Below are 24349 nucleotides of genomic sequence, written 5' to 3'. Positions count from 1 at the left end.
AGCCGCGGGATCCAGATGGCTGTCCCTCTTTCCTCGAAAAGAGAGACAAACGAGAGTGGAGCTTTCTCAGAGAGAAACGCTCGCAGTGCACGCAGACCGCCCCCTCAAGGACATCGCGCGCGTGCTCTTCGCCCAAACAAGAGACGCAAAGAGTGTGCGTGTCATCGGGTGTCAGATAACGCTGACACGGATGCACACACTGTCTAAACGCCTTGCTAGTGGAAGCCATGATGAAAACAGTAATAGATCGCTCTTACCGTTTTGGTCGTTTCTCAGATGCACGCTTCAAACAAAACAGTCAACTGAAGACGAAGAAGATAGTGACGGGTCCTACGGGCGCGTATTTATAGTCGCGCTGGTAGTGACGTCAGAGGCTGTCGCCGGCCAACACGTTGGCGTTTTTCAAAGTATGCTTCAGACACGGGTCACGACGAGGTGTTCCCCATAGTGTCCCCTCAGAGGACGCAGTTCGAAGTTCCCTTGAAAGGGAACTCAAAGACAGCCTCGGATGACTGATATAATACAGCGAGTAAACAATACGGCGCTAATCTGATTAATAAAGAAGAGAGAATACATTTCATAACAGGCATTAAAAGAGCGTATTTACGTCTACTCACCGAACCTGTGGCACATGTAAACTGATGGCAAGTATCGTGATGTTTGCTGAATGAGACTTCTTGAACGTGATTTCATAGTGATAAACTATGAATAAGCGATAAGCGAGAATGGGTTGTAAGAAAATGGTTAAACTGCTTACTTGCACGCGCCTTGGAGCGTTGTTAAACTCACCTTTTAAAGCCGTTTTTCCTGCAGTTGAGCGTTGCTTTGGTCAAACTCACAGCTGAATGCTGTTTTACCTGCAGTTGAGTGTTGTTAAACTCACCGCTGATGAACGCGCTAAGCCTCTGCACAGAGAGCACTTTGATATCAGATTGCGAGGATTTTTATACCTCAAAAACAAGTTGGAGGGCCAGATAAAAATGATCTGGCGGTCGCCATTTGACTCGCCCTGTCATATATAATTTTTTGTAGAATTCTTTTTTATTTTTATTTATTTAGTCTCGACCCATACAAGGCAGTCAACGAGTTGCGGTGTGCTGACCCAAGACGTCAAATTTAAACGCTGTTGAGTTCTATAGAAGTCTATCGGACTAACCAGGACGTTGAAAAATGACGCCAAAGGTTATACCCAGTGCGTCAAAAAAGTGACGCCAGATCCCTTGACCATGCGTCAGACATTTGACGAGTAGAGAGTGAGACTGTGTTGTCAGGACAGTTGACGGGCCACTGCTGCGCATCGTCACGAAAGCTTATCTTTTTCACGTGTTTTTAAGCCTTACCGCTTGTCGATTTAAACATTAAAGCATCCAAACACAAGACTCGGAAAAGCTGAACAGAGTACGTTAGCTGGTTACTCGCGCGCTGTGTTCGGTGCGCACGAGAGAGAGAGCCGCCTATCACGGACAGCGACACTGAACCGAGCTCTCTTCTGCGAAGTTCTCCTCGAAGTCCCTCCTGCACCTGAACGAACAAATACAAATCGCAGTTTGAACAAACAAAAAGATGTGAAAGAGCCCAATTCAGTACTCGCTGTGTTCTGGTGTTCAGGGCTCACGCAGAGAGAGCGTCTCAAAACACTTGAACATCGAATTATCTTATTTTTGCTCTTGTGCCGACAAATACATACAAAATATGTCAAAATATCCACCTTAGAAATTATGCTCAAAAAAACTGTCAGTTATTTCTTAAGTGAAAGTAAACAGTTGAGGAAAAAAATGGGATGTGTATTATATTGAATGCGTTCATCGTCTCTTAAAGTGACCGCGCCTAATTTAGCTACTGGCTTCTGTAATGTTAATCCAAGAAAATCACTCACTGCTCTTGACTGAATTACTTTGTAGTTTTAACAGTCAAACCAAAAATTATTCAGACACCAGATATAATTTTATATATATAGCAAAACTGTAATAATAAATAAATGTAGGTTTGATTGTATATTTCATTTTTACATTGAAGACTATCCAGTGCTATTTTACATTTAATTATTTGGTTTCTGTACCTTGACACTTACAAACTTGAAAAAAACGTATACATTGTGTAAATAGCACAAATAAATAAAAATAAACGAACATACAAATTAAACAATTTCAAACAGGGCCCACTGGTACAATCTTCACCGGGTCCCTGCTGACCCCAGCTACGGCCCTGCTCAGGCCTCTTTCACACATGCTATATGGTGCTATTTTACATTTAATTATTTGGTTTCTGTACCTTGACACTTACAAACTTGAAAAAAACGTATACATTGTGTAAATAGCACAAATAAATAAAAATAAACGAACATACAAATTAAACAATTTCAAACAGGGCCCACTGGTACAATCTTCACCGGGTCCCTGCTGACCCCAGCTACGGCCCTGCTCAGGCCTCTTTCACACATGCTATATGGTGCGTATATGTATGTGGTGCAGCAGGGACTCGATGTGCTTTCACACAGGACACGTTTGCAGTCCGCTATTTGGTACGTAAATGATCGCAACGCTCCTGGAATGCAACTGGAATCCGTTAACATAGGTGCATAAACAAATATGCAATGCATACGCACTGCAGACGGAGTATGTGTGAAACAGGCGTAAGGTTGTTTGCACCTTGTGCAATGTGGAATTAGTTTACAGCTTTTTCAAGCACTTTGTGATGCATTTTGGAAACAGGAGATGAGCCCCTTTTCTAATGCACCACCTAGCTTGATAAACCCCTTCTCAAAGAATAACTGTTTGTCAATTTTATTTGGGTAGCACACATATTCTAAATGCCTTCGGCAGAATTCGAATGAACCATTTTAATCTAGATTAATTTCAAGATCACAGTGAGATTAATCTAGATTAAAAAAATTTATCTATGCCCACCACTAATAAAAACATATTTTATACAGTCTTACCAGTAATGAAGAAAAACACTGAAATGTGCACTTGTAAACTATTAACAGTTATTTTATTTTTTTTTACTGATCAAATTGTATACATATTTATTATTAAAGATCCATGCACAAACCAAAAATTTGGTTTTAGGATTTTGTACTGTGGGGTACTTTAAAGACATTATCGTTATCGTGAGTGAGTGTATGTATGTGTGGGTTGATTTGGGTCTGGCTCATCATTTATTATCACTTATTATTTTTTAATTTTAAGTTAAACGATCCTGTCCGATTACTATTAGGGTCAGTTGACCGCATAAATTTACAACTCCAGTAGCGCAATAGGTTATAACAAGCTATACTTTTAAGCCAGTACAAAGTAGAACAATGCCGAAGTAATGAGTTCGATTCTCACCTAATTTTAATTTTAACATATCTCCTCTAGTCAAATTGAGAATTGCTCGACGTGAAATTTTCCATAATGCGCATGCAATTGCTTATGATTTAAATGTTATGCCTAACTCAGTCGTTCAAGAACTCAACATATTTAATAAGCAAAATTGCAGGATGCCCTTTGTCTTTGTTTTTTGCTTATTGTGCATAAGGGAATTCTTCGGATGTTTTAGTAAATAGTAACCTTGATATTCCAACACAAAATTATTACAAGTTTTTGTATGAAATATTATCTATTGTTTTTGATCCCAATTGGCTGGAGCTATATGCATAAACTGTCACATGAGTCATGTGAATCGAAGATCAATCACATCACTTACAATAACGCCCACAGCGTTCACTGCCACATCGAACCTTAATTAGGAAGACAGACAACTTTTACAAACCAGGGTCTTAAAAAGAAATATATCACAATGGCGATCAAAGGGGGTCATCTTAAAAACCACTAGAGGGCTGTAGAGTCCTAAAGTCCTAAAACATAAACTAAAAACCTGCTTTGTCCATTCATAAACTGGTTCATTGATAGGGTGACATACTGTCCGTGTGGATAAACCGATAACTTAAGTTGAAAGATGTATGTGTGACATCATCACCAACAGAGGAATGATCCGTGTTACGTTCCCTTTTGCACGTTTTAGAAAACCATTACCATTATTATTATTAGATGGACAGATTGGGTTTGTTCTGATGGCCAGCATAAGCTCCAGTGGCGCAATCGGTTAGCGCGCGGTACTTATACAGCAGTACAAAGCAGAGCAATGCCGAGGTTGTGAGTTCGAGCCTCACCTGGAGCAGTTTTAGGTCAATGGCCTCTCTGTATCAAGGTAACTTACAAAGGCATTGGTCTGAATTGCATTCAGTGTTCTACTTGTTTGCCATGCATCTAACAGCTTCATTTCAGTGATCAAGTTATGGTAATTCAAAAGTATTCATATAAAAGTTGGTTGCTGATTTGATGTCTATACAGTAGCCATACTAATAAATAAAATAATGTTGAATATATCTGGCTTACATTTATAGATAAGAGTTAAAACTCACTATAGCGTACTGGAATCTAGAATACAAAGAATGATTTGAAAGTGATATTACATTTCAGCTGTTTTTACTTTAATATATAACAAAAGGTTTTATTACATCTAAAACTGTATGCAAATTGTGTAATTGATTTCTCACTCTTACTTTTCCTAATGTGATATTGTTTAAAAAGTGAAAAAAATAGTCTTCAGAAAGAAAAAGCAGGGCCAGCTGCTAATAGTTTCTGACCAATCACAGTCATTAACTATACTACACATTCTTTTAAACATTATTAATTACACATGTATGACTTACTACCAGTGCATTTGCTTTTGTTCTTGGTCATTTATTATTGTTTGTTTTGGGTCATTTGTGCACTTTATAACACAGATCTTGCTTTTTCCTTTTTTTTCTTGATCAGTATATCTACATCACAGAATTCAATGTTAGTGTGAACATTTGTTTTTAATACATAAATTGAATACCAAACCAGTTTAATACTACAGTATTGTTTAGAAAAGAAAACATTTCTGCAGGCCACAGTATTTAGAATCTAGTAATCTGGGAAACATGTGCCTGTTCCAGACCTGGAGACATGGCTAGTCTGCTTATGCATTTTTTTTTGGCACGATTGCCCGTCAGATGTTGAATGTTATTCTGTGTGATAATTGATCCAAACAGTTATGAAATGACTATCCATGGAATTAATAATGATGTGTTTCATTTGAAATCAAAACAGAAATTATGCCAAGGATTCTGACTTCCTTTCTCTACAAAAAAAACAAAACAAAACAAACAAAGCTCTCACGAGCAGCTGTATCAAAACCCAACACAGTTTTGCACTGTTTGCATCATCAAATACTTGAAACCTAATTAAGGATGAAATGAGTGGAAATGAGACGAGCTCATACAATAAAAAAAGCTGGAGAAAAAAAACTGCAGTGATCAATGACTATAGCTGGTTTTACTTTTTAAAACGTTACAGAACCTAACTGCAATCAATCAAAAGCTAATACTGAGTGACAAATGAAGTGCTGTTATAAAATCTAGGTGAATTTTCTAAACTTTTTTGCAGTCTGACCACAGTTCTCACCTCCATTTGGTGACATTCACTCTTGCCGCTCACTTCTCTTCAACACTCTCCTTGTCTGCTTCAATGTCTGGGCTTTATCCAGCCTGCTTTCAAAATCACATAGTGTAACAGATCTGGCAGACACTTTTGTGTGTTGTAGTACCTCCAATCAAACTGATCTGTGGGGTGAAAGAATGCCAAGGATATGTGATATGCTCAATTGTACCAGTTCATCCCTCAATTAAGTTTGTTGTACTTGACAAGCATCCAAAAACATCAAATCTTAAAGCGGCATACTCTGTAGCATTGGTACACACAAGCATACACCTGGGAAACAGACCTCTAGAGAAGTCATCAATCAGTTTTATGGTACTGCTCTGGGAGACTTTCTTTTGTTTCCCTTTCAATTCAGTTGTTCTTTTTTCATTCGCTCCCCTTGCCTCATTCTCACTCACTATTTCCATATGTGTCAGCTTTAGATCCTCTCCAGAGAGGGAGCGCCTCGTTCCTGGGTTTACCCAAAGTGTTGTTTCAATTGCGCATTGAACTATGAATTGACACCCGCGAGGGTACAAGTTCAAGATCATGGTGCATAACCAAAATTTCCTTAGGTGATATTTTCTCAGCTGAAAAGTGCGTGTCTTTCTTTGCGCATACATTCCAAATGTACTTAATGCATGTGCACACATTAGTGTGTGTGTGTGTGTGTGTGTGTGTGTGTTCTATGCCTGTGAAGGAGTTGACGTCAGGGTGATACGTAACCATGCTGCGGCGCACCGAATGCAACAGGAACTTGCACTCCTCAGCCTCAGGATATCTGTTCACTTGTCATAATCTTATTAATCAACCAGGACGCGGCTACACTGGTAACCTGAATTGAAGCACACATGGTAGGTAAACTCAGTTTTGATCTTGTGCATCTGTTCAGTCCTCGATGCTGCCGCTAAATTAGAACAGGCTTGCTCATGTCTGCTGACAAGAGATTTAAATTTAGAATAACATGTTGATTAATCTTAACCGGTGATGTTGTAGACCGTGCGTTGAAACTCAAGGGGTTCTTTATGAACAGGTTCTTAACAAATAACATTGAAATGTGACTTGAACAAAGGGTTAATTATTGTAAGATTATTATTTTTGTATAATATATATTTATACAAATATATATTTATATATATATATATATATATATATATATATATATATATATATATATATATATATATATATACATACACGTGCACATTTCTCATTGCAACATTATGCATTTTTTTAGATGAAAGTTTCCATTTTGCAACCGAATATATTATTTATATTATAATATATTATTTAAATGAATATCATTCATTTACTTTATATTTTAATTTGTTTTTTACTATCAAATACAAAACGTGATTTATTTTAATGATTGCCTTCTGCTTAATGTTTTCCCAAGCGCTGTAATTCGTATTCCATGAATCTTCAGTTGTTTTGTTCTCCTGTAAAACACAAACAAACCAAAAACAAATGTAATAATAATGAATACTAAATAAATAAATACATTCAAATATAAAAAGCCATATATTACTTAATTGAAATGCATATTTTAACATTTAATACGTCAGTTGTAAATAATCAAATACATATTTTAATATTATTCTTATTATTATTACTGGTAAATATTTTGCTTAGGCTAGAAGGTTTGCATTTAATTTTATACGAACTAATGAATCAGAACTTAAAGCGCTAGTCCATGACTCAAAATAAAAAAAATACAAAAAAATACAAAAAATTAAAAAATTAAATAAACAAGCTCTAGTATACATATGGCTAGATCTAGGAAAACTATTGATTGTCATAGCCAGGAACCTGTCAGTGGCAGATAGGCTTGATGATCTGTGAATTGTATAAAATTGTTCTGCCGGAAGACGTAATTTAGCTAAGGATAATGAGATCATTCGTCTACACACACCGCAAATCTTGTCAAACTATCCTGAAGTAATATTTAAGTTAAGGAATAGCCTATATTCGTTCACAGTCAACTCCATCTTAAGAGTATATATATATATATATATATATATATATATATATATATATATATATATATATATATATGCTATATATATTGATTCATTATAAAGATCAGGGCAGTTTACATATTTTCCAGAATAGCGCGCGCATGAAGTTAAAGTTGTTTAAAATCTGGCATTTTGTAGCCTAAATATAATAGTGCATCTCAGATTTTATGTTATTTATATGTTAAGGTGTTTTATCTTATTAAGGTGCATGATTCTCAAATGTCATGATGCAAACTAATTTACAAAGTCCATAATTAATTTTGAATAGGCCTACTTTCCATCGAATTTATAGGACACAATTAGTTCAGGTCCTGCAATAGTAATTACGGGGTATACAAAGGCCCGAAAAATAACAGCTTAAGGCCATATAGGTGCCCAGCTGTGAAACCGTTATTTTAAATGCAATTTCCGTTCCCCGTTCTGCGGGCGCACTTTCTTGCCTCGTTATTCTGTGACATATGTCGGGACAACTGATAAACACGAATGGTTGTAATTATAGCTCCATAAAACAGATTTTTTCATTAAATGATCATTATAGGGTTCGCCCTAGTTCACATCCCATGTGATTTAAATCTGATTGCACAATGCAAACTTAGATTACAGCGGAAATTATTTGAGAGGAAATCTCGACAGGCCTGCATTGATCCGTTATATTTTTTTAAAGGATGATCTGTAGCCTCTTTGAAAGGAAAGGCTAGCTATAGCTGCAGCATAGGCTACTTGACAAGATTCTCTCGTGTATCTTCTAAAACACATGGTTAACCTTCATTTTAAACGTTTAATTAAGGATAAATGGGATGAAACCCCCTTGCTAATTGTTCCACCCTAGGTTCATCAAGGAATGTTGTGCTTGGCATAACTGGAGCATGGAATCACGGACGGAGATTTCATGTGCATCTGTTTTTCAACATTGAGACGAAACCTGAAGGGAAATTTCATGATTTCACTGCCAGGGCACATAGCGTTGTAGAGAAAGAGTGAGAGAGAGATCGGCTACTCGTTTTTCCTTCTTTCTCTCCATATGCCGCCGCTGTCTGCTGTAGGCCTACTACATGTGTTTTCCCATTCAAACATCTACCCTTGCTTGGACCTATAGGCATATGTTAAAGTTGACAGGGCGCACTATGACTATTCTTATGTAGGTCTAAACTTCAAAGACCATAAGTTTACTGGTTTATCTGGCTTGGCTTCTTGAATAAGATTTCACGAAACGCGAACAGTGCATGTTTCAAACTCAACATTATCTTAATTACAATTCTGACTATTTTGCGGTGTCACGAGTCACTGCTGTCTGAACGAACTGTAGCCTACCAAATATATCAAATGGCAATAGGTTCAACACTTTTTCTCTCATTCCGTTTCGTGTTTTGCAACCTTCAAATGTTGAGCATCAGGTTCAAAAAAGTGTGTTTGACAAAGTTTTGCCTGTCAAAAGCTTATGAAGATATGCTTCTGCAGAAGGATATCAGTTTACGACATTAGGCTAATCACTGAAAACACTGAATCTAACTATTAATCTCACGTCAATTCAAGACCAATATTTCCATAATTTGCAAATATTCTTGTTTAATTTTATGAATGTAGGCCTATTAAATTACCGGAATATAGCAGAGGGGTTTTTAGCAGCTGCTACACGGCTAAACAGGTGTGTGTGTGTGTTTGTGTGTGTGAGAGAGAGAGAGAGCGAGAGATAGGCTAGATATGTCCTGCAGCGCTTATGGGAAATCGACAGGTTTTTGAATGCGCAAGAGAAAACGTCGTGTTCTTATACATTTATTCATTTATGATGGACAGGGACATAAATCACTCATTTTTAAATCAGTTCATTTCAGGATGGAACATGGATCCCAGGTGTAGTCCTATCACGGGGATCGCTTGTCAGGATTCAGTACAACCTTGGCTGGCTGTCGTCCACGACGAAGAATGTTCAAATGTGTTAAGCAGGCCAAATCTTTCTCATCTGTCCGACAACATACCCAAGGGTTAAGATTTAGGACCTGAAGAGCAACACGGTGTATGCGGAAACTTACAGTTATCGAGCCCTCCTAAGAATAGATCTGAGTTATATGCCAAATGTGTGCAAAATATTTCAGAGAGAAACGAGGAAACGTTCTATCACATTCTGAATCACTTCCTTTTTTTTTTTTTTTTAACTTATTGATTTCTATATAGGCTATATATGTATATGTATATATATATAAATATGTATATATGTATAGCCTATCTCATGCTGTAGACTATAACCCAAAAAAAAGCTATTCATGTTTTTGAATTGTTTTTGAGACCACTAATCCATTGGCAATGAAAACTAAAAACTTTTATACAGTCCCATTATTCTTGTGCTTGTGAGCACATTTTATATAAACTTTGATCATGGCAAACATTTTTGTCCTTATCCCCCAATCTGAGCAGGCTATCAGTCAACACTCGTGCCTCGCCTTGTTGGTTTGAGCACATAGTAGGCTACAATGCTGATCCGATCATTTCTTTTTGATTTTGCGATAAGATGCAGTCCCGATCATTTTCAAAGCGAACTTCTAGTAAACAGGAAAGGGCACTTTGCAGTTCTCTACGCCGAGTGTGAATTTATGGAAAGAGCTGGACAAATTGTGGAAACTGTATGCCAGGTTCTGTGTGCTGCTAGAGCCCATGCAGCAACTATTGTGTGTTTTACATAAAGGGGGCTTAAGAGCTCAATAAATCCATTGGTTAAGCTTTAATCCATCAAGCATGTGTAATGAGCTATGTTCGCTTAGCTAGCACTGCAGTGAAGCCAGAGGAAATCAGAAATCATGTAAATCAAAGAGTGGATCCCTGCTCGAGACCCGCGCCTCTCTGCCTCACCGACAGCCCCGAATATCTACACTCTCATCACTTTCCTAATTTACAGTCATACGCATCGCCCTCAGATACGCTGCCGCCTCTCCGAAACAGGAGACTCAATTAATCAGTCGATCAATTAATGCGGAAGGGGTTTTCACAGTGTTCTCAGTTTTTCCCTGGGGCATGTCGAAACATGTGTTGAATGATCGCGAGCAGCACACTGGACCCTGGGAATGCGCCACTGTGGGTAAGAGCACTGGTCTGTCCCGCAGCTGGCCTCAAATCACGTTGTAGAAGCATATATATATATATATATATATATATATATATATATATATATATATATATATATATATATATATATATATATACTATACATACATACATATATATAATCTATAGAAACCCAAAGAACAATATGGAAGTGGGTGGTTTTAACCTCTCATTAGCTTTCTGTGACCTTCATGTCCCTTTGGGCTCCTCAAATTTCAGCCTACGAGCTAACTGAGCCAGTGGCTTTTCGAGTGAATCTCTCAGTGCTCCTCTCTCCTACCGGGCCGTTTATGCATCCCTGCTGACTTTGCTGTCAATGTCAAATGCTTGTTAGGACATCATCAATCACCAACACTTAGGAATATTCTCAGAACTTTAAAGACAGGCGATTCACTGAGAAAAGAGAAGGTGAGAAGAGCTAAGGAAACAGCAAATATGTTCGTAAGTGTCCATCTGTTGGATTAGGATGCACTTCTAACAGTTAATAATTGATATTTTGAGGCGCGGACTGAACTTTTAAAGTGTATTTCATTAGAAGCGAAGAGTGTTAGCGCTCAAATTCCAGCCATCTGCCTGTCTTTTTTTAAACCCACAAATTGTCAGGGCTCTATATCACTCTGTCAAGGAAGACTGAGTGCATTGTTTCTCTTGTCTGCAGGCGAGATTTGGCAACTTTCTCGGGTGTAGATTATCATCAGATAAATAAACAGACTCCTCCATCAGGCCAAGAAGTGGAAGACAGAGATTCATTACTGAGGGCCTGCAGACAGGCGGGTACAGGCTTACACTGTCTCGCCAAAGGAAGTGGCTCAACTTGAACATGCATTTCTCACATTCAATCTATAAATCTGCCACTCTATTTAATTTTCTAATCTTAGTTCCCCACATTTCCCCGTCCATCTCACTTTCACTTCCATTCTCTCAAAATCTCACTCTCTCTCTCTCTTTCCCACACAAAAGTAGTGAATCTTTTTTAGCCAATCTTGCCTCAAGTTAATTATTAGAACTTATAGTCAGGGCTCAAAGGTACTGACTAGTGACAACCAAATGGGTGCCAAACTGAACGAGTTGGGTGTGATTTATGGAATCTTGGTTTTCAAAAAAAAATTGTAATACCTTTTAATAATCCATGTATACCTCATATAGCTTATGTGAACCTCATCTGTATGTGAACCCCAGGAATGCCATTTGCATATTTATTGTTTTTAGACACAGAAAAGATTCGTACTACAAGTTTTTGTATACATATATGTATTTCCTATAGAAATTTGACCATGGTATTTTATTTTGTAGAGGTAATTCAGTATTTATATTTTTAGATTTATTTTATATTAATATTAATCTTATTTTGTTATAACAGGCCTTTACAAAAAAAAAAAAAAGTTATGGTGTTGGTCTCATTCCCTTAAAAGGAAGCAGTGTATAAAGCAAAAAAAAAATTTTTTTGTGAGATATGCCAGACCTGTCTGCAATTATCATGGCCAAATAATCTGCAAAAGCCACCAGCAATTAAAATTTCTCGCATAAACAAGTTATAGTTATAAACCAATAAGTTATAGGTACAATCCAATATGGTTAATTGTGACCCCCTTTATACATAAAATTATATTACACATATAGTTTTTTTTGGGTCATGTATTCTTGGGTTAAAAAAAATTAATAAAAATAAAATATCAAAATAATAAAAATCATGACATTTTACTTTATGAATCTTTTCATCCCACTTTTTCTCTGTCATCTCTTGCAATCTCTCCATTTGTATACACTCACTTGCCCCGTTCCTTCTTTATAGAGTTGAAAATGTCAAAATGAATATATATTTAAAAGCCACATTAAGTTAGACACATTGACACGGACCAGATAAAGAGAGGCCTCCTACTGACAAATAGACCAATGGTTGGCTGCATTATGTGTTAAATGGTCAACTTAAGAACCTAGAATGAGTGTCGTGAGTTGTGAGCTGGGATGTTTTTAATTGTGCCACAGGTGGTGTGGTCTGAGAAAAACCATATTGCAATGCTTTCACCTGTTTGAGCTTCTCTCAAACATCCTGTAAATCATTCAGTATCCTGACTAAATTACTTCTTATAATTTTTTTTCATCTTTCTTTTTCTCCTTCTCTACTGTTACAGGCTTGATGACATCATGTCCAGATATCACTCCCCTCCTTTCCAGATACTCTTCTACCTTCCTATTTTCCTCTTCACCCTCTTCCCTCTCTCCCTTCTTTCTCCTCTTCTTTCTCAGTCTCCTCTCAGCTGGACCTCTCCTCATGACCCCTGCTATCACCTGGATGGGCGTCCACGCCACTGCCTATCTGAATTCATCAATACGGCCTATGGGGTGCCTGTGAGAGTGGAGGACTCCCAGCAAGGACCCAAGACGAACATCAGCACTTTAACAGATCTTCATAACCCTCACAATCTCACGTGCTGGACGGCTGCCGAAGGCTTGGGGGGTGGGGACTTGACTTTAACAGTTCCCCTTGGCAGACGCTTTGAAATCACTTACATTAGTCTTCAGTTTTGTCAACAGGTGGAGTCGGTGGAATCCTACTCCATGTCCATCTTGAAGTCAATGGACTTTGGCAGGAGCTGGCGCCCCCTACAGTTTTATTCAAACGACTGCATGGGCACATTCAGCCGTCCTGTGCAGTCCATCGCTCAGACAAAGCACCAGGAGACCGAGCCGCTATGTTCAGATCCCAGACCATTGCAGAAGCATCGTGGAAATGTCGTGCTGGCCTTCTCGACTTTGGATGGACGTCCTTCCTCGCCAGATTTCGATTACAGTCCAGGGCTCCAAGATTGGGTGACTGCAACAGACATAAGGATAGTATTTCATCAGTCACTGGATAAAATTAAAAAGCAAGAAGAGAAACTTAACAAATTGAGAGGCACATTTGGAAGGAGGGAAAGAGGAGACAAAGCTCTGAGGTTTGGTGAGAAAAACACTGGAGTTAAGACATCTGAAATTTGGAAAAACAGGCAAGAAATACAGACTTCCACACAGAGAATTAGAAACAAAAGCACTGTGCACCAAAGTGGCCACAACGTTACTCGAAAGGAGATGGGACCTCAAGGTAGAGTGGGAAGGGGACGTAAGAAGGACAGTAACAAGCCATGCCAGGACGGCACATGTGATTGGTCCCTAAATATCCCTCAGCAGGGTTCCAGAGGGCGAGAGTTGAGGAGAAGAAGAAACAACGCAGGGAGGGAAGAGTCCCATTCTAAATCGAGGAAAAAAAATGCCTCACGCATCCTCGTTTCATCATCTCTTTATGCCCCATTGAAACCCTCTCTCACGCTTTCCGACCTGCAGGTCGGGGGCAGATGCAAGTGCAATGGCCACGCCTCTCGCTGTCGACGAGACAACCAGGGGCGTGCCGTGTGTCAGTGTGAGCATCACACATCTGGGCCGGACTGTGATGTGTGTGAGCAGTTTTTTTACGATCGCCCGTGGCAACGGGCCACACCCAGTCAACCACACCCGTGCGTCCGTGAGTCTAAACCTGTCTGTTTTTAAATAGTATTTACAATAATTTACTGCTATTTACTTGTGGAAAAATTGTACTTTCCACACAATATCATGTAAACAAAAAAAGAATAATTAAACATCTGCATTATTTAATTTAAAATCCATTGTAAAAAAAAAAAAAAAAAAAAAAAAAAAAAAAAAAAAAAAAAACCTTACTCTTAATGAGTATTTTTGCTTAATTTACCAGTTTAAACCACTAAAATTCTTAAACTTGCAAAATTTAATAAAAATGTGTTACTCCAAAACCTTTTATTTTACCTTGGATGATTACATTTATTTTATACATCAGTATAATCAGTAGTGCCACATATTAAGACATGATGCATCCAAAATCACATTCTGGAGGTACTACATCTGATTTTGAACTAACTTCATTGTTAAAAAAGTATGTTATATGGTATGAATATGGGTAGTATGAATTAAATTTGTACGTACTACATCTGCCATGTTGTTACTATCACGTGGCCTACCAGCGGCAGTTGCTTTGCTTCACTGCTAAATCCTCTCCTGTGGCCTCATGGGATAGTAAAGTGTCCATCGATAGCACACTTCAGAATCCAGGCAGAAGTAGTAGGCCATCTGGGTACTTCTCGCCTAATGTTTTTGGAATACTGTGAATTCAGACATACTACTCTTTTTGCATGTTGTTTTTCATATACTATACAGAAGGGAAGCATTTGATTTCGGATGCAGCATTGTTGTCAGATATTAACCTTATTCAGTTTTGCTTCTCAAATAAATTTGAACATACTAGAAAAATCTCATAAAGAATTTCCATTACTGTATTGAAATTAAAATGTTATTTTTCACTCCTTTCACTGCTATTTTATAACCCTCTATCTGCCCTCATCTTTGTCTGTTTCTCTCTTTCCCAGCATGTGAATGTAACGGTCACTCAACTAAGTGTAGGTTCAGTATGGCCGTGTATCAGCAGTCTGGTCGAGTCAGTGGAGGCATTTGTTTGAAGTGTCGGCATCACACAATGGGACGCCACTGTCAGTTCTGCCAGAACGGATATACCCGAGACCACAGCAAACCCCTCAGCCACCGCAAGGCCTGCCAGCGTCAGTAACAAATTATTTGTCTGTGTATTTTATGTAGAAATCATGTTAAAGCTGGTCTATACATGAGTGAATCATTCTTGCCATTCCACTAGTGAAAAGAAAAACATGTTTCTTTTTTGGCTTTGCGGTCTGTGGGGTCTGAGAGGTGTGTGAAAGGCAGCATAGTCTGCGTCTATGTTATGGCTACACTATGAGTGATGGAATGTGCACTGACACTTGCCCTTTGACTGCTCTCATATCTATGGCATGCTCACTGAGAATTTTAGTCAATGCCCCAATATAACATCAGTTTATACTTCGTGCTTGTACATGAATATCATGCATCAATGTTTATTTTTTATTTAGTGTGCAAGTTCATAAAATTTATACAAAATCTAAATTATATTTTGAAAATACCATAACATCTATGGAAAATGCTAACATCTAAATATTTGAATTAGGTGATAGAATTATCTTAGAAATTTGGAAACTGAAAGATTTAGAACTTGTTAATGTTAAAACAGACCTGACCTTTTAAGCATGTCTAAATGTTTGTAGAATAGTAAGAGCTTTGTTTGGATGAAGAAAAGTTGAGCAGAAGCAGAAAAGCAGATCTTTCCTCTCAATGATCCCCAGCCATCACACATATGTTTTATGGGGAAAATCTTGCTCAGGGGTCAATGAGATTTACAAATTACAACTGAAGACACAAACCACAGCTGCCTTGTTCTGTGTAGTATTACTCGTCACTTCCCTTCATGTGTCTAAAGCCGCTAGTCTCACACTAATACCCTTAGTCTTAAGAAAAATCTTTTTCCTGCATCCTCTTTCTACATTACTCTTGTGTGTTCTTATAAAATTCATAATCTTTTTTCTTCACTTTCTTTTTCTTTTATTTTTATTTGTCTCCCTCAGCATGCAAGTGCCACCCCATGGGTGCAGTGGGCCGTTGGTGTAACCAGTCCACAGGACAGTGTTTGTGTAGAGAAGGAGTCACAGGACAGATGTGTAACCGCTGTGCCCCGGGATACAAGCAAGGACATTCCCCTCTCCAGCCATGTATTCGTAAGTATCACACCTTGTGTTTTGATTGTATTCTGTATAAAATTGCTTGCCATAACAAGCAATGTATCTAGTAATGACTGATATATTAGCCAAGATTAGTAATCAGCTCATATCTGACCATCGACCGATAACCATGTTCTCTTGATGAACAGACATGTTCATCTCCCCACCTAGTAAGTTTCAAATTTTAGTCAGTACATGCACAGTTTTAATTGAGCTACAGCCTGTTTTTGCCTAGACAGGCTGCAGTCTTAATTTGTCTGTCAAGTGTGCATGACACAATGGATAAAATACATATCATACATCAGGGCTTTGTCTTCTAGAACATGCGCACAACACAGTCCCATTAACACATATACATACAGTTCACAACATCATGGTCTGACTATAAAATTAGACTAGTGCAATTTCAGTCTGGTTTAAACATGTACATCATATTTTCTTTAAAAAATCATTTATTGCTTTAGCATAACTTTAGAATTTTTTAATAAAATTAGCAGCTGATCCTTAGCAGCTTTTCAGTAAACTATTTCTGTTTTTATTTTTGTGAATTTGAGTAAATCAAATTTGTTTTATAAAACAAATTTATTTTCATTTCATAAAGTCTGTGTACATCACACTTGCTATTTTCTGATGGATCATATGACACTGAGCATAACAAATTTCTTTCAAAAACATTAAAAACCGCTTTACCGCCTGAAGTCCATTTCCATCTGCTATGGTGTTTTTCCCCTGGTTTATTTTTCACCTCAACTGCCCTTGACCCAATTTAACTCCAAACTCAGGATCATTGTCCCTTTGCAAACTGCTGTTTGTTTATGAAGAATTTAGTAGAATCCGCTTTCTGAAACTCTAATGCCTTCCTCTCATTCATGTAAATAACTGGTTCCACACAAAGTCCTGAAACTTGTCAGGTGGTGCCACATGGCTTTCATCAACATTACAATCAGCTTTCTTGGATTTATAGGTACAGAGTATTGCTAAATTTTTATTTCTCAAAGTTTACGTAATGGTGCAAGCCTCAGGGAAAAGGATGCAATGGTATGGCGAACAGCACCTGTCGTTGGTGCACAACCAGACCTGTTTCCCTCCCAAAATGACAAACACATAATTCTTCACAAGTTACAGCTCAGAGATAGAAGAGCTTGTTTGTTGTTCTACATGGATCATCTCAACATGGATATTTATAGCATGAGCTCCCGTCTTTCCTGCACCAAAGGGCGAGCCGCAGCTAAAAACATAACCAGCAGCAGTGGGCCATTTGGAGCAGGAAACACAGCCGTCGTTTATCGCAGGGAAAGTGACCCAGACATTAGATATTATTAGCACTTGAAGATTTTGTGGGGTTTTTACTTTGGATAACAGTGACCATGAAGTCTTATGTTATCCACATTTAACTCTATCTTTATAATACACCCTTTAAAGCAAAAACACTAAAATGAATTTAAAGCTGTTTGAGGATTGATATGAGTTATTGCTGAGCGTTTGGGGGGTTGGAATAGGAGGATAAGTTGTCAGTGTCCCAGTTGTGTCAGAGATATGGGCAGAGGTACAGAACTCATGTGTAATATATGGTTGAGCCAGCGTTGCAGACCATGGGCCGTATGTATGCGTGTTTGACAGAGGGTGTCCTGATAGACACCCTATTGACCTTTAAGACCACACACATGCATGAAATTGTCTGGGCTCACACACTGTGACAAAAGTATGCTTGCTTTTAACACAAGCATTCCACATGCACTAAAAGACTACAGGGCAAACTGCAGTCAGAGCACACACGTCCCCTTTCTCCCTCACACACTCACAAATGGCAAGTATGCCCTAATGAGCAACCGCAGGGATTCGAACGAGTCACCCACAGCGGAGGTGTGAAAAAGAGGAAGGACAAAATGAAAGGCACACAAATAAATTTGTCACTGCTTGCTGTAATTTAATGAGACCCTCGTCCCCCTTTCTCTCTGTCTGTTGTTCTTTCAGGTATTCAGGAGTTTGCACCACCCACCCCAGTTTACCAGCCTCAGTATAGCATTGGTAAGCAATTGGTTCTTCCTTAGAAACAAACACACACACACACACACACACACACAAATTGTATTTTGAGCTTTCTGGTACATTCATTTGTGAATTGTGATCTTTAAAAAAGGTTTATAATTTAAAATATTCAGTTTATGATTTGATAATGTTATGTTTTGTTTACATATAATATAGCCAAAGCTTCGTAACCAAAAGGAAAAAAAAGTGAAATAATATTCAAATAAGATGCACAGTCAACATAATAAATCATGTTAAATGTTATTTACTGCCCCCTAGTGGATTGTGTAACACAATTGTTTTTAGGTTGATAGGCACAGACTGCATGTGGTTCATTATTATTTACCCATTCAGTGTCAATATTGCTTTCTGACCACATTAATTTCCCTGATAAAAATATTTTAATCTTTAGATGCATTTAGAAAGGTAAGAGTATGTCTCCTCTTAATAAGCTGCACAATTGGAATTATTCATGTTCCTATAATTAATAGTGTGGGATAAGTAATGCACCATATTCTACAAATTATTAACCTATTTATAATCAATCATGATAGTTGTCTTTGTAGAGCTGCTTTGCTAATCTATGTTTTCTCTATACACAAACTACAGAATTACTCTTTTAGGCTTGCTTAAAATACCTTGAACTGTCTCTGCAATTATTCGAACAATACATTATGATATAGAGTCACATCTTCTGAAATTGAAAAAGAGTTTCATCCTGCAGTTCACACTGGCTCAGACTTAGAAGCTTCATTTAAAACTATATTATTGTCTTGTAGGACCACTAGCCTCTACTGACTCCCTACAAGACCCAAGTATTGACACCAAACAGAGATAAGACTGAAAAATATATCCCTTTTTAGGGGCCTCACAGGAATCTCAGATGACCAAATGAAGTATTTTCCAAAGTGATACTTGAAATCTGAAATCTTGAAATCTGCTCTGGTGACCAGCAGACAGTAAAAACCTCAGAGGAGACATTTTCTTTCTGAATAAAATGTGTTGTACCATTGACAGCAACAGAATATTATGCAGTCTGCTATGATTATGGTAATATATACCTGCCGCAGCCGCTCTGCTAATATTAATATAACACTCCTGGACCCCTGTGCTCTATTAAATACTTGAATAGAGATATAGAACAGCCCTTCACTTTGCATTAGAGAGATTGATATGGGTGGTCTAGTTTGTACAAAATGTAATTAAAACATAAATTCCAGAATATGTGTGATTATTAACCTTTTCATTATTGCTTTTAGTAATAAAAAGTTTAAAATGATTAAATGATCTCCCTCTCACTGCAGGTGAGAAATGTCTTTCTTACTGTCCACCTTCCCAAGCAAGAGTCAAAATGAATTTAGAGACATACTGTCTCAAGGACTATGGTAAGTTCTAAGGAATTTTGTTTATGTCTCAAAATAGAAAGTAAAAAAGGCAACTGTGTAATTAAAATTAAGAAACAAAGTCACACACTATGTGATATAAAGTCACAGTTAAGGGAAACAAGGTTGCAATTGTGAGATATGTAAATTACATAAAAAGTCAACTGCCTTTTAATTGTTTTCTGAATATGGTAGAAATATATAACTGGTGTTCTGACGATTTTGGCTACCTTGTCAGATTTTGCTACCTGCCATTGAAACAGTAGGTAGCACAATGCAACCACAAAACATGCTACTCATCAGATTATGCTTTATTAACACATACACCTACTCCAACCCTAAACTTTCCCTTACAGTAATGCAAATACAATAATTATGTGTTGTTCAGCATGAGAAAATTGCCGCAATATTGATGTGCACATGCTCAGTAAGCCCTGGTAGGACAATCTGACGGGTAGGATGAAATGCCAGGACGCCGGTCCAATGTTTGGAAGAAATACGATTTTTAATGTTTTTGAAAGAATTTTTAACAAGGCTTAATTTTTTTAAAATCAATTATACAGTAGAACAGTTATATTGTAAAATTATTTTAAATATTATTATTTTTTTTTGCCTGAAATCACCAGCTCTCCATTGAAATGAATGCGATTGTGTCACTTTGTTGTTGCGTGTCGCTTGTGTGAACGGGGTTTAACGTCCTTGTATGTTTTCTGTCATACTTCTGTCCCAGTGCTGAAGGTGCAGGTCAAAAGTAAGGAACGTTCTGGTCCCTGGTGGCAGTTTTCCATATTGGTGCAGTCAGTTTTTCGCATGGGATCTACACCTGTAAAGCGAGGCATTCAGGCCCTCTGGATTCCAGATCGGGACCTGAGCTGCGGTTGTCCTGCGCTTCAGATAGGCCGCACCTTCCTCCTGATTGGAGGGGAGGAAAGCAGCCAGAGTTGGGTCCCCGAGGAGAGGCGGTTAGTTGCCGACCGCACCACAATGGCTTTGCAGTGGAGGGAACACTGGAGTCCCAAATTAAGAGGCTTCCGCGGGCAAGACACTCGGGGAAAGTGCCCACAGGGAAACACCACTGCACAGAAACACTCTCACCCAAGCTCATACGTAGAATACATACCCCCACATCTTAACAAACTGCAGTCTGAGCCACACAGACCAAATAAACGTACACATACGGTGCATAAACAGCATCATTTAACCACACAATCTGGAGGATCAGACTTCACACACACACACAAAAGAAGAGGAACTCAGGGCACACAAAGAAAAGACACAGAAACTCACCTTGAGGACAGTGAGGCTGAAAACGTCACTCAGGAACCACAACATGTGTTGCAGCACACCCAGGATCCTTTCTCAGGTACTTCAAAGACGAGTCAGGCCAATGAGCATGAACAGCACCACCCCAGAGCATGTCCAACATGGTCACCTGGGCCAGCTGTCTAACAAAATTAGATATTGTGAGCAGGAATAGGAAAGAAAGTTAAAGGAATAGTAAAAAAAAAAAAAAAAAAAAAAAAAAAAAAAAAAAAAAGCCAATTAGCTAAAAAAAAATAAAAAATACTTGCTCTCAGGACATCCAAAATGAAGATGAGTTTGTTTCTTCATTGAAACACATTTGGAGAAATTTAGCATTAAATCACTTGTTCACCAATGGATCATCTGCAGTGAATGGAATGGGTGCCGTCAGAATAGGAGTCTAAACATCTGATAAAAACATCTCAATAATCCACAAGAAATCCAGAAAACTCCAATCCAACAATTAACATCTTGTGAAGTGAAAAGCTGTGTATTTGTAACTTTTCTGATGAAGAAACAAACTCATCTACATCTTGGATGACCTGAGGGTGAATAAATGAACAAATATTAATTTTTGTGAACTATTCCTTTAAGAAATGCCTGAGGTGGGCTTGAGCTTCACAGAGACACTTATAACAATTGAATACTTTTCTGGGAGTATTTTTGTATGGTGTGCTATATATATTCCTCCCCAGATTACAGAGCCATTTGTATTATTATTATATATTTGTTTTTCAGATTAAACATGCAGGTATTTTTCATGTCACATTCTCTGAGAAAGAAATTTTGCACTTTCCCTCTAGAAAGAGATGAGTCTAATCCAAACATTAAAAGACTTAAAATCGCATGTTTTCTCAAGATATAATTTAAATTTAATCCTGCTCAGTCCGCAGTATTTAGTCTGACAGTTAGACATGTGAGACTCTTATTGCTGGATTGTAAGAGGCACATTGTTTTCAGATCAGCAGCTGACAATTTTATCCAATCTGGTCTCTATCATTGACAGACATGTTAAGTGTGGCTAAAGATTGTGCACACAGTAAGTAATTACATTTTCTATTGTTTTTGTAAATTTCTGTGGCTATAACACACACACACACACACACACACACATATATATATATATATATATATATATATATATATATATATATATATATATATATATATATATATATATGAATCACATTGGCAGTGAATTCAGAATTCAGACTGTATACAAGATCTTTAATATGGTGCCTTTTAAGTCTCATTGTGACTATTTTAAGCTATCATATAATATATAAATGTTATCATTATTTGTGTAACACAATGTGACAAAACTTTTTTTTCTGTTTAAATGAACGCTCTACCTCATAATAAATATTGTTAACAAGCCTGGTAAAGTAGTTTATTTAATTAATACTTACATTTAATAATTGTCAAAGAATAGAAGGTAACAAATCTGTGGAAAAATGTAGGAAAATGAGAGGGAACGATAACATGATTCATTATCATATATATATAAGCCATAATGAATAAGTTCACGCACATGAGACTGAGAGGGGAAAGACAACTGGAGAGACCGTAAAAGCGAGCGAAACGGCCAATGATGCACCTGCTTTGTTCGCACAGGAAACACCTGTTCCCAGCCTTCCTGCCTGGCTGACTGACGACAGTTAATTTACTGTAAAAAAATCTCCCACAGTCTGAAGGGCCAATCTGCCCTTGTTTTGAGAACTATATTGCATAACTCTCGTGCCCTAATATCCACATGTCCTCTATTTTGTCTAGCAGCAGTACGTGTATGGGGTTCACACTCTCTCAGAGCCTCGTAGACACACAGTTGTGAGATGTGTGACATTTTGGTCACATAAACAATGTCATAAACAAACTCACCTGTTTATTTAATAATGAATTTAAAGTAATGTTCTGGGTTCCGTACGAGCTCAATAATCGAGAGCACCTGTGGAATAATTGTTTTAATAGTTGATTACCACAAAAATGAACTTCATCTTACCCCTTATTTTCTTTAAGAAAAAAAAAGAAAGAAAATTAGGGGGGAAAAATCTTAAAACGGAAGGAAGAGTGAAGGAAGAGTGGAAAAGGAGCCGATCTGTAAATGATAAAATACTGTTCCGGAAGTCAAACTAGACGTAAAGCATGATAACATGATTATAGTGTAAAAATAAACCGCTTACTAACCTTCTCTGTGAAAAATTACATCCCATTGTAGGAATATCTCACCTTTTCTGTGTAAAGCTATATTCCACTGAAGAAATCATTTACCTCGTAGCCATGACAATATATATATTGTCATGTGTGTGTATATATATATATATATATATATATATATATATATATATATATATATATATATATATATATATATGTGTGTGTGTGTGTAATGGAAGTTCAATGGATTGTGCTGTTAACAACATACAGATGGTTGAAAACATTTTATTAAAAAAACTTAATTCTGTAAACAAAAACTTCCTAAAACAGTTTTGAAATCTGGGACCTTTATACAGGTTATGTCCTTTTAAAGACCATAAGTCCATCTCTCACAGCCTCTTTACATTCACATAAAATTCAGGATGGCTTCTTCTAACCTGACTAAGCTTTATATTCCTTTAAGAACACAGAGACAGACCGAATACACATGGGATGAACGCTGAGTTCTGGACACCGTGTGTTTACTGGCTGGCAAGAGGAATTTTTACGAGACATGAGGCCTACAGTACTTTACAGAGGCAAAGTTCAACAAGCACTACCACACTCACTCACGCTCACTCCCTCTTAGTCTTCTGTTCTTTCTCACAGTGTGAGTAATGATACTGCTGACTGAACCTCAGTTTAATAAGCCTTCCCGAACATGTTGCTAACACAATCTCGTTGAGATTACGCACACATACACAGACAGGCACAGGGAACCAGATACACACGCGGCTTCTGTTAACCCGAGAGTGAAGAGGTCAATCCAGTTGATCCCTTGCATGGATGCCTCTCATACGTACACACTGCGTGCATGGCAACAAGATTCCTGCTAGCTGTTAGCTCTAATAAAACCATTGCCACCTGTGGTAAATATGTACTGGTTCACTGTACCACACTGATGAACCTTAACAACAAACATACATAATGTGTAAAACATGCATCCAAACAATGAGAGAATGGCAGTAGTGACATCAATCTATAAAATCACCCTTAGGTTCATAGTGGACTGTTATCATTATCATTATGTTCTTAGTTGATAAAATTAAAATGAACTTTAACCTTCCTGATTGAGCTTTATTAGGCTGACTGAGGGGTTATACAAAAATCCCTGCCTTTCAGAAATGTTACTCCCATAGGTGGACATTGCTTTTCCTGTACTGTATATGCATGCAGGAATGCTTGGGTTAATT

The 24349-nt window shown here is 37.7% G+C and overlaps 1 protein-coding gene and 1 non-coding gene across 2 annotated transcripts; both read left to right on the top strand.

The window, feature by feature from the left end:
* Positions 1-4067: 4067 nt before the first annotated feature.
* trnai-uau (transfer RNA isoleucine (anticodon UAU)) lies at positions 4068-4161 on the top strand. The gene is made up of 2 exons: positions 4068-4105; positions 4126-4161. It is a non-coding gene; the product is annotated as a tRNA-Ile (tRNA).
* Positions 4162-6200: 2039 nt separating this feature from the next.
* Positions 6201-22082, top strand: LOC132103022 (netrin-1-like). Its single transcript, XM_059507817.1, has 7 exons — positions 6201-6343; positions 12736-14102; positions 15016-15204; positions 16099-16248; positions 18226-18279; positions 19584-19664; positions 20392-22082. Exons 2-7 carry the CDS (start codon positions 12749-12751, stop codon positions 21108-21110), a joined length of 2547 nt encoding a protein of 848 aa, XP_059363800.1. The 5' UTR covers positions 6201-6343; positions 12736-12748; the 3' UTR covers positions 21111-22082.
* The last annotated feature ends 2267 nt before the right edge of the window (positions 22083-24349 follow it).

Source organism: Carassius carassius, chromosome 2 (genome assembly GCF_963082965.1).
Source record: "Carassius carassius chromosome 2, fCarCar2.1, whole genome shotgun sequence".
NCBI classification, from domain to species: Eukaryota; Metazoa; Chordata; class Actinopteri; order Cypriniformes; family Cyprinidae; genus Carassius; species Carassius carassius.
Note: the sequence above shows the minus strand (reverse complement) of the source record. Positions and strands in the feature narration are given on the sequence as shown.

What these genes read in the sequence shown, in the direction of transcription:
- LOC132103022 (XM_059507817.1), top strand. Translation starts at nt 12,749, where the DNA reads ATGTCCAGATATCACTCCCCTCCTTTCCAGATACTCTTCTACCTTCCT. An exon ending in CCACCGCAAGGCCTGCCAGC is followed by an intron (nt 15,205 to 16,098) that starts GTCAGTAACAAA and finishes TGTCTCCCTCAG; the next exon opens with CATGCAAGTGCCACCCCATG. An exon ending in ATACTGTCTCAAGGACTATG is followed by an intron (nt 19,665 to 20,391) that starts GTAAGTTCTAAG and finishes CTTCTGTCCCAG; the next exon opens with TGCTGAAGGTGCAGGTCAAA.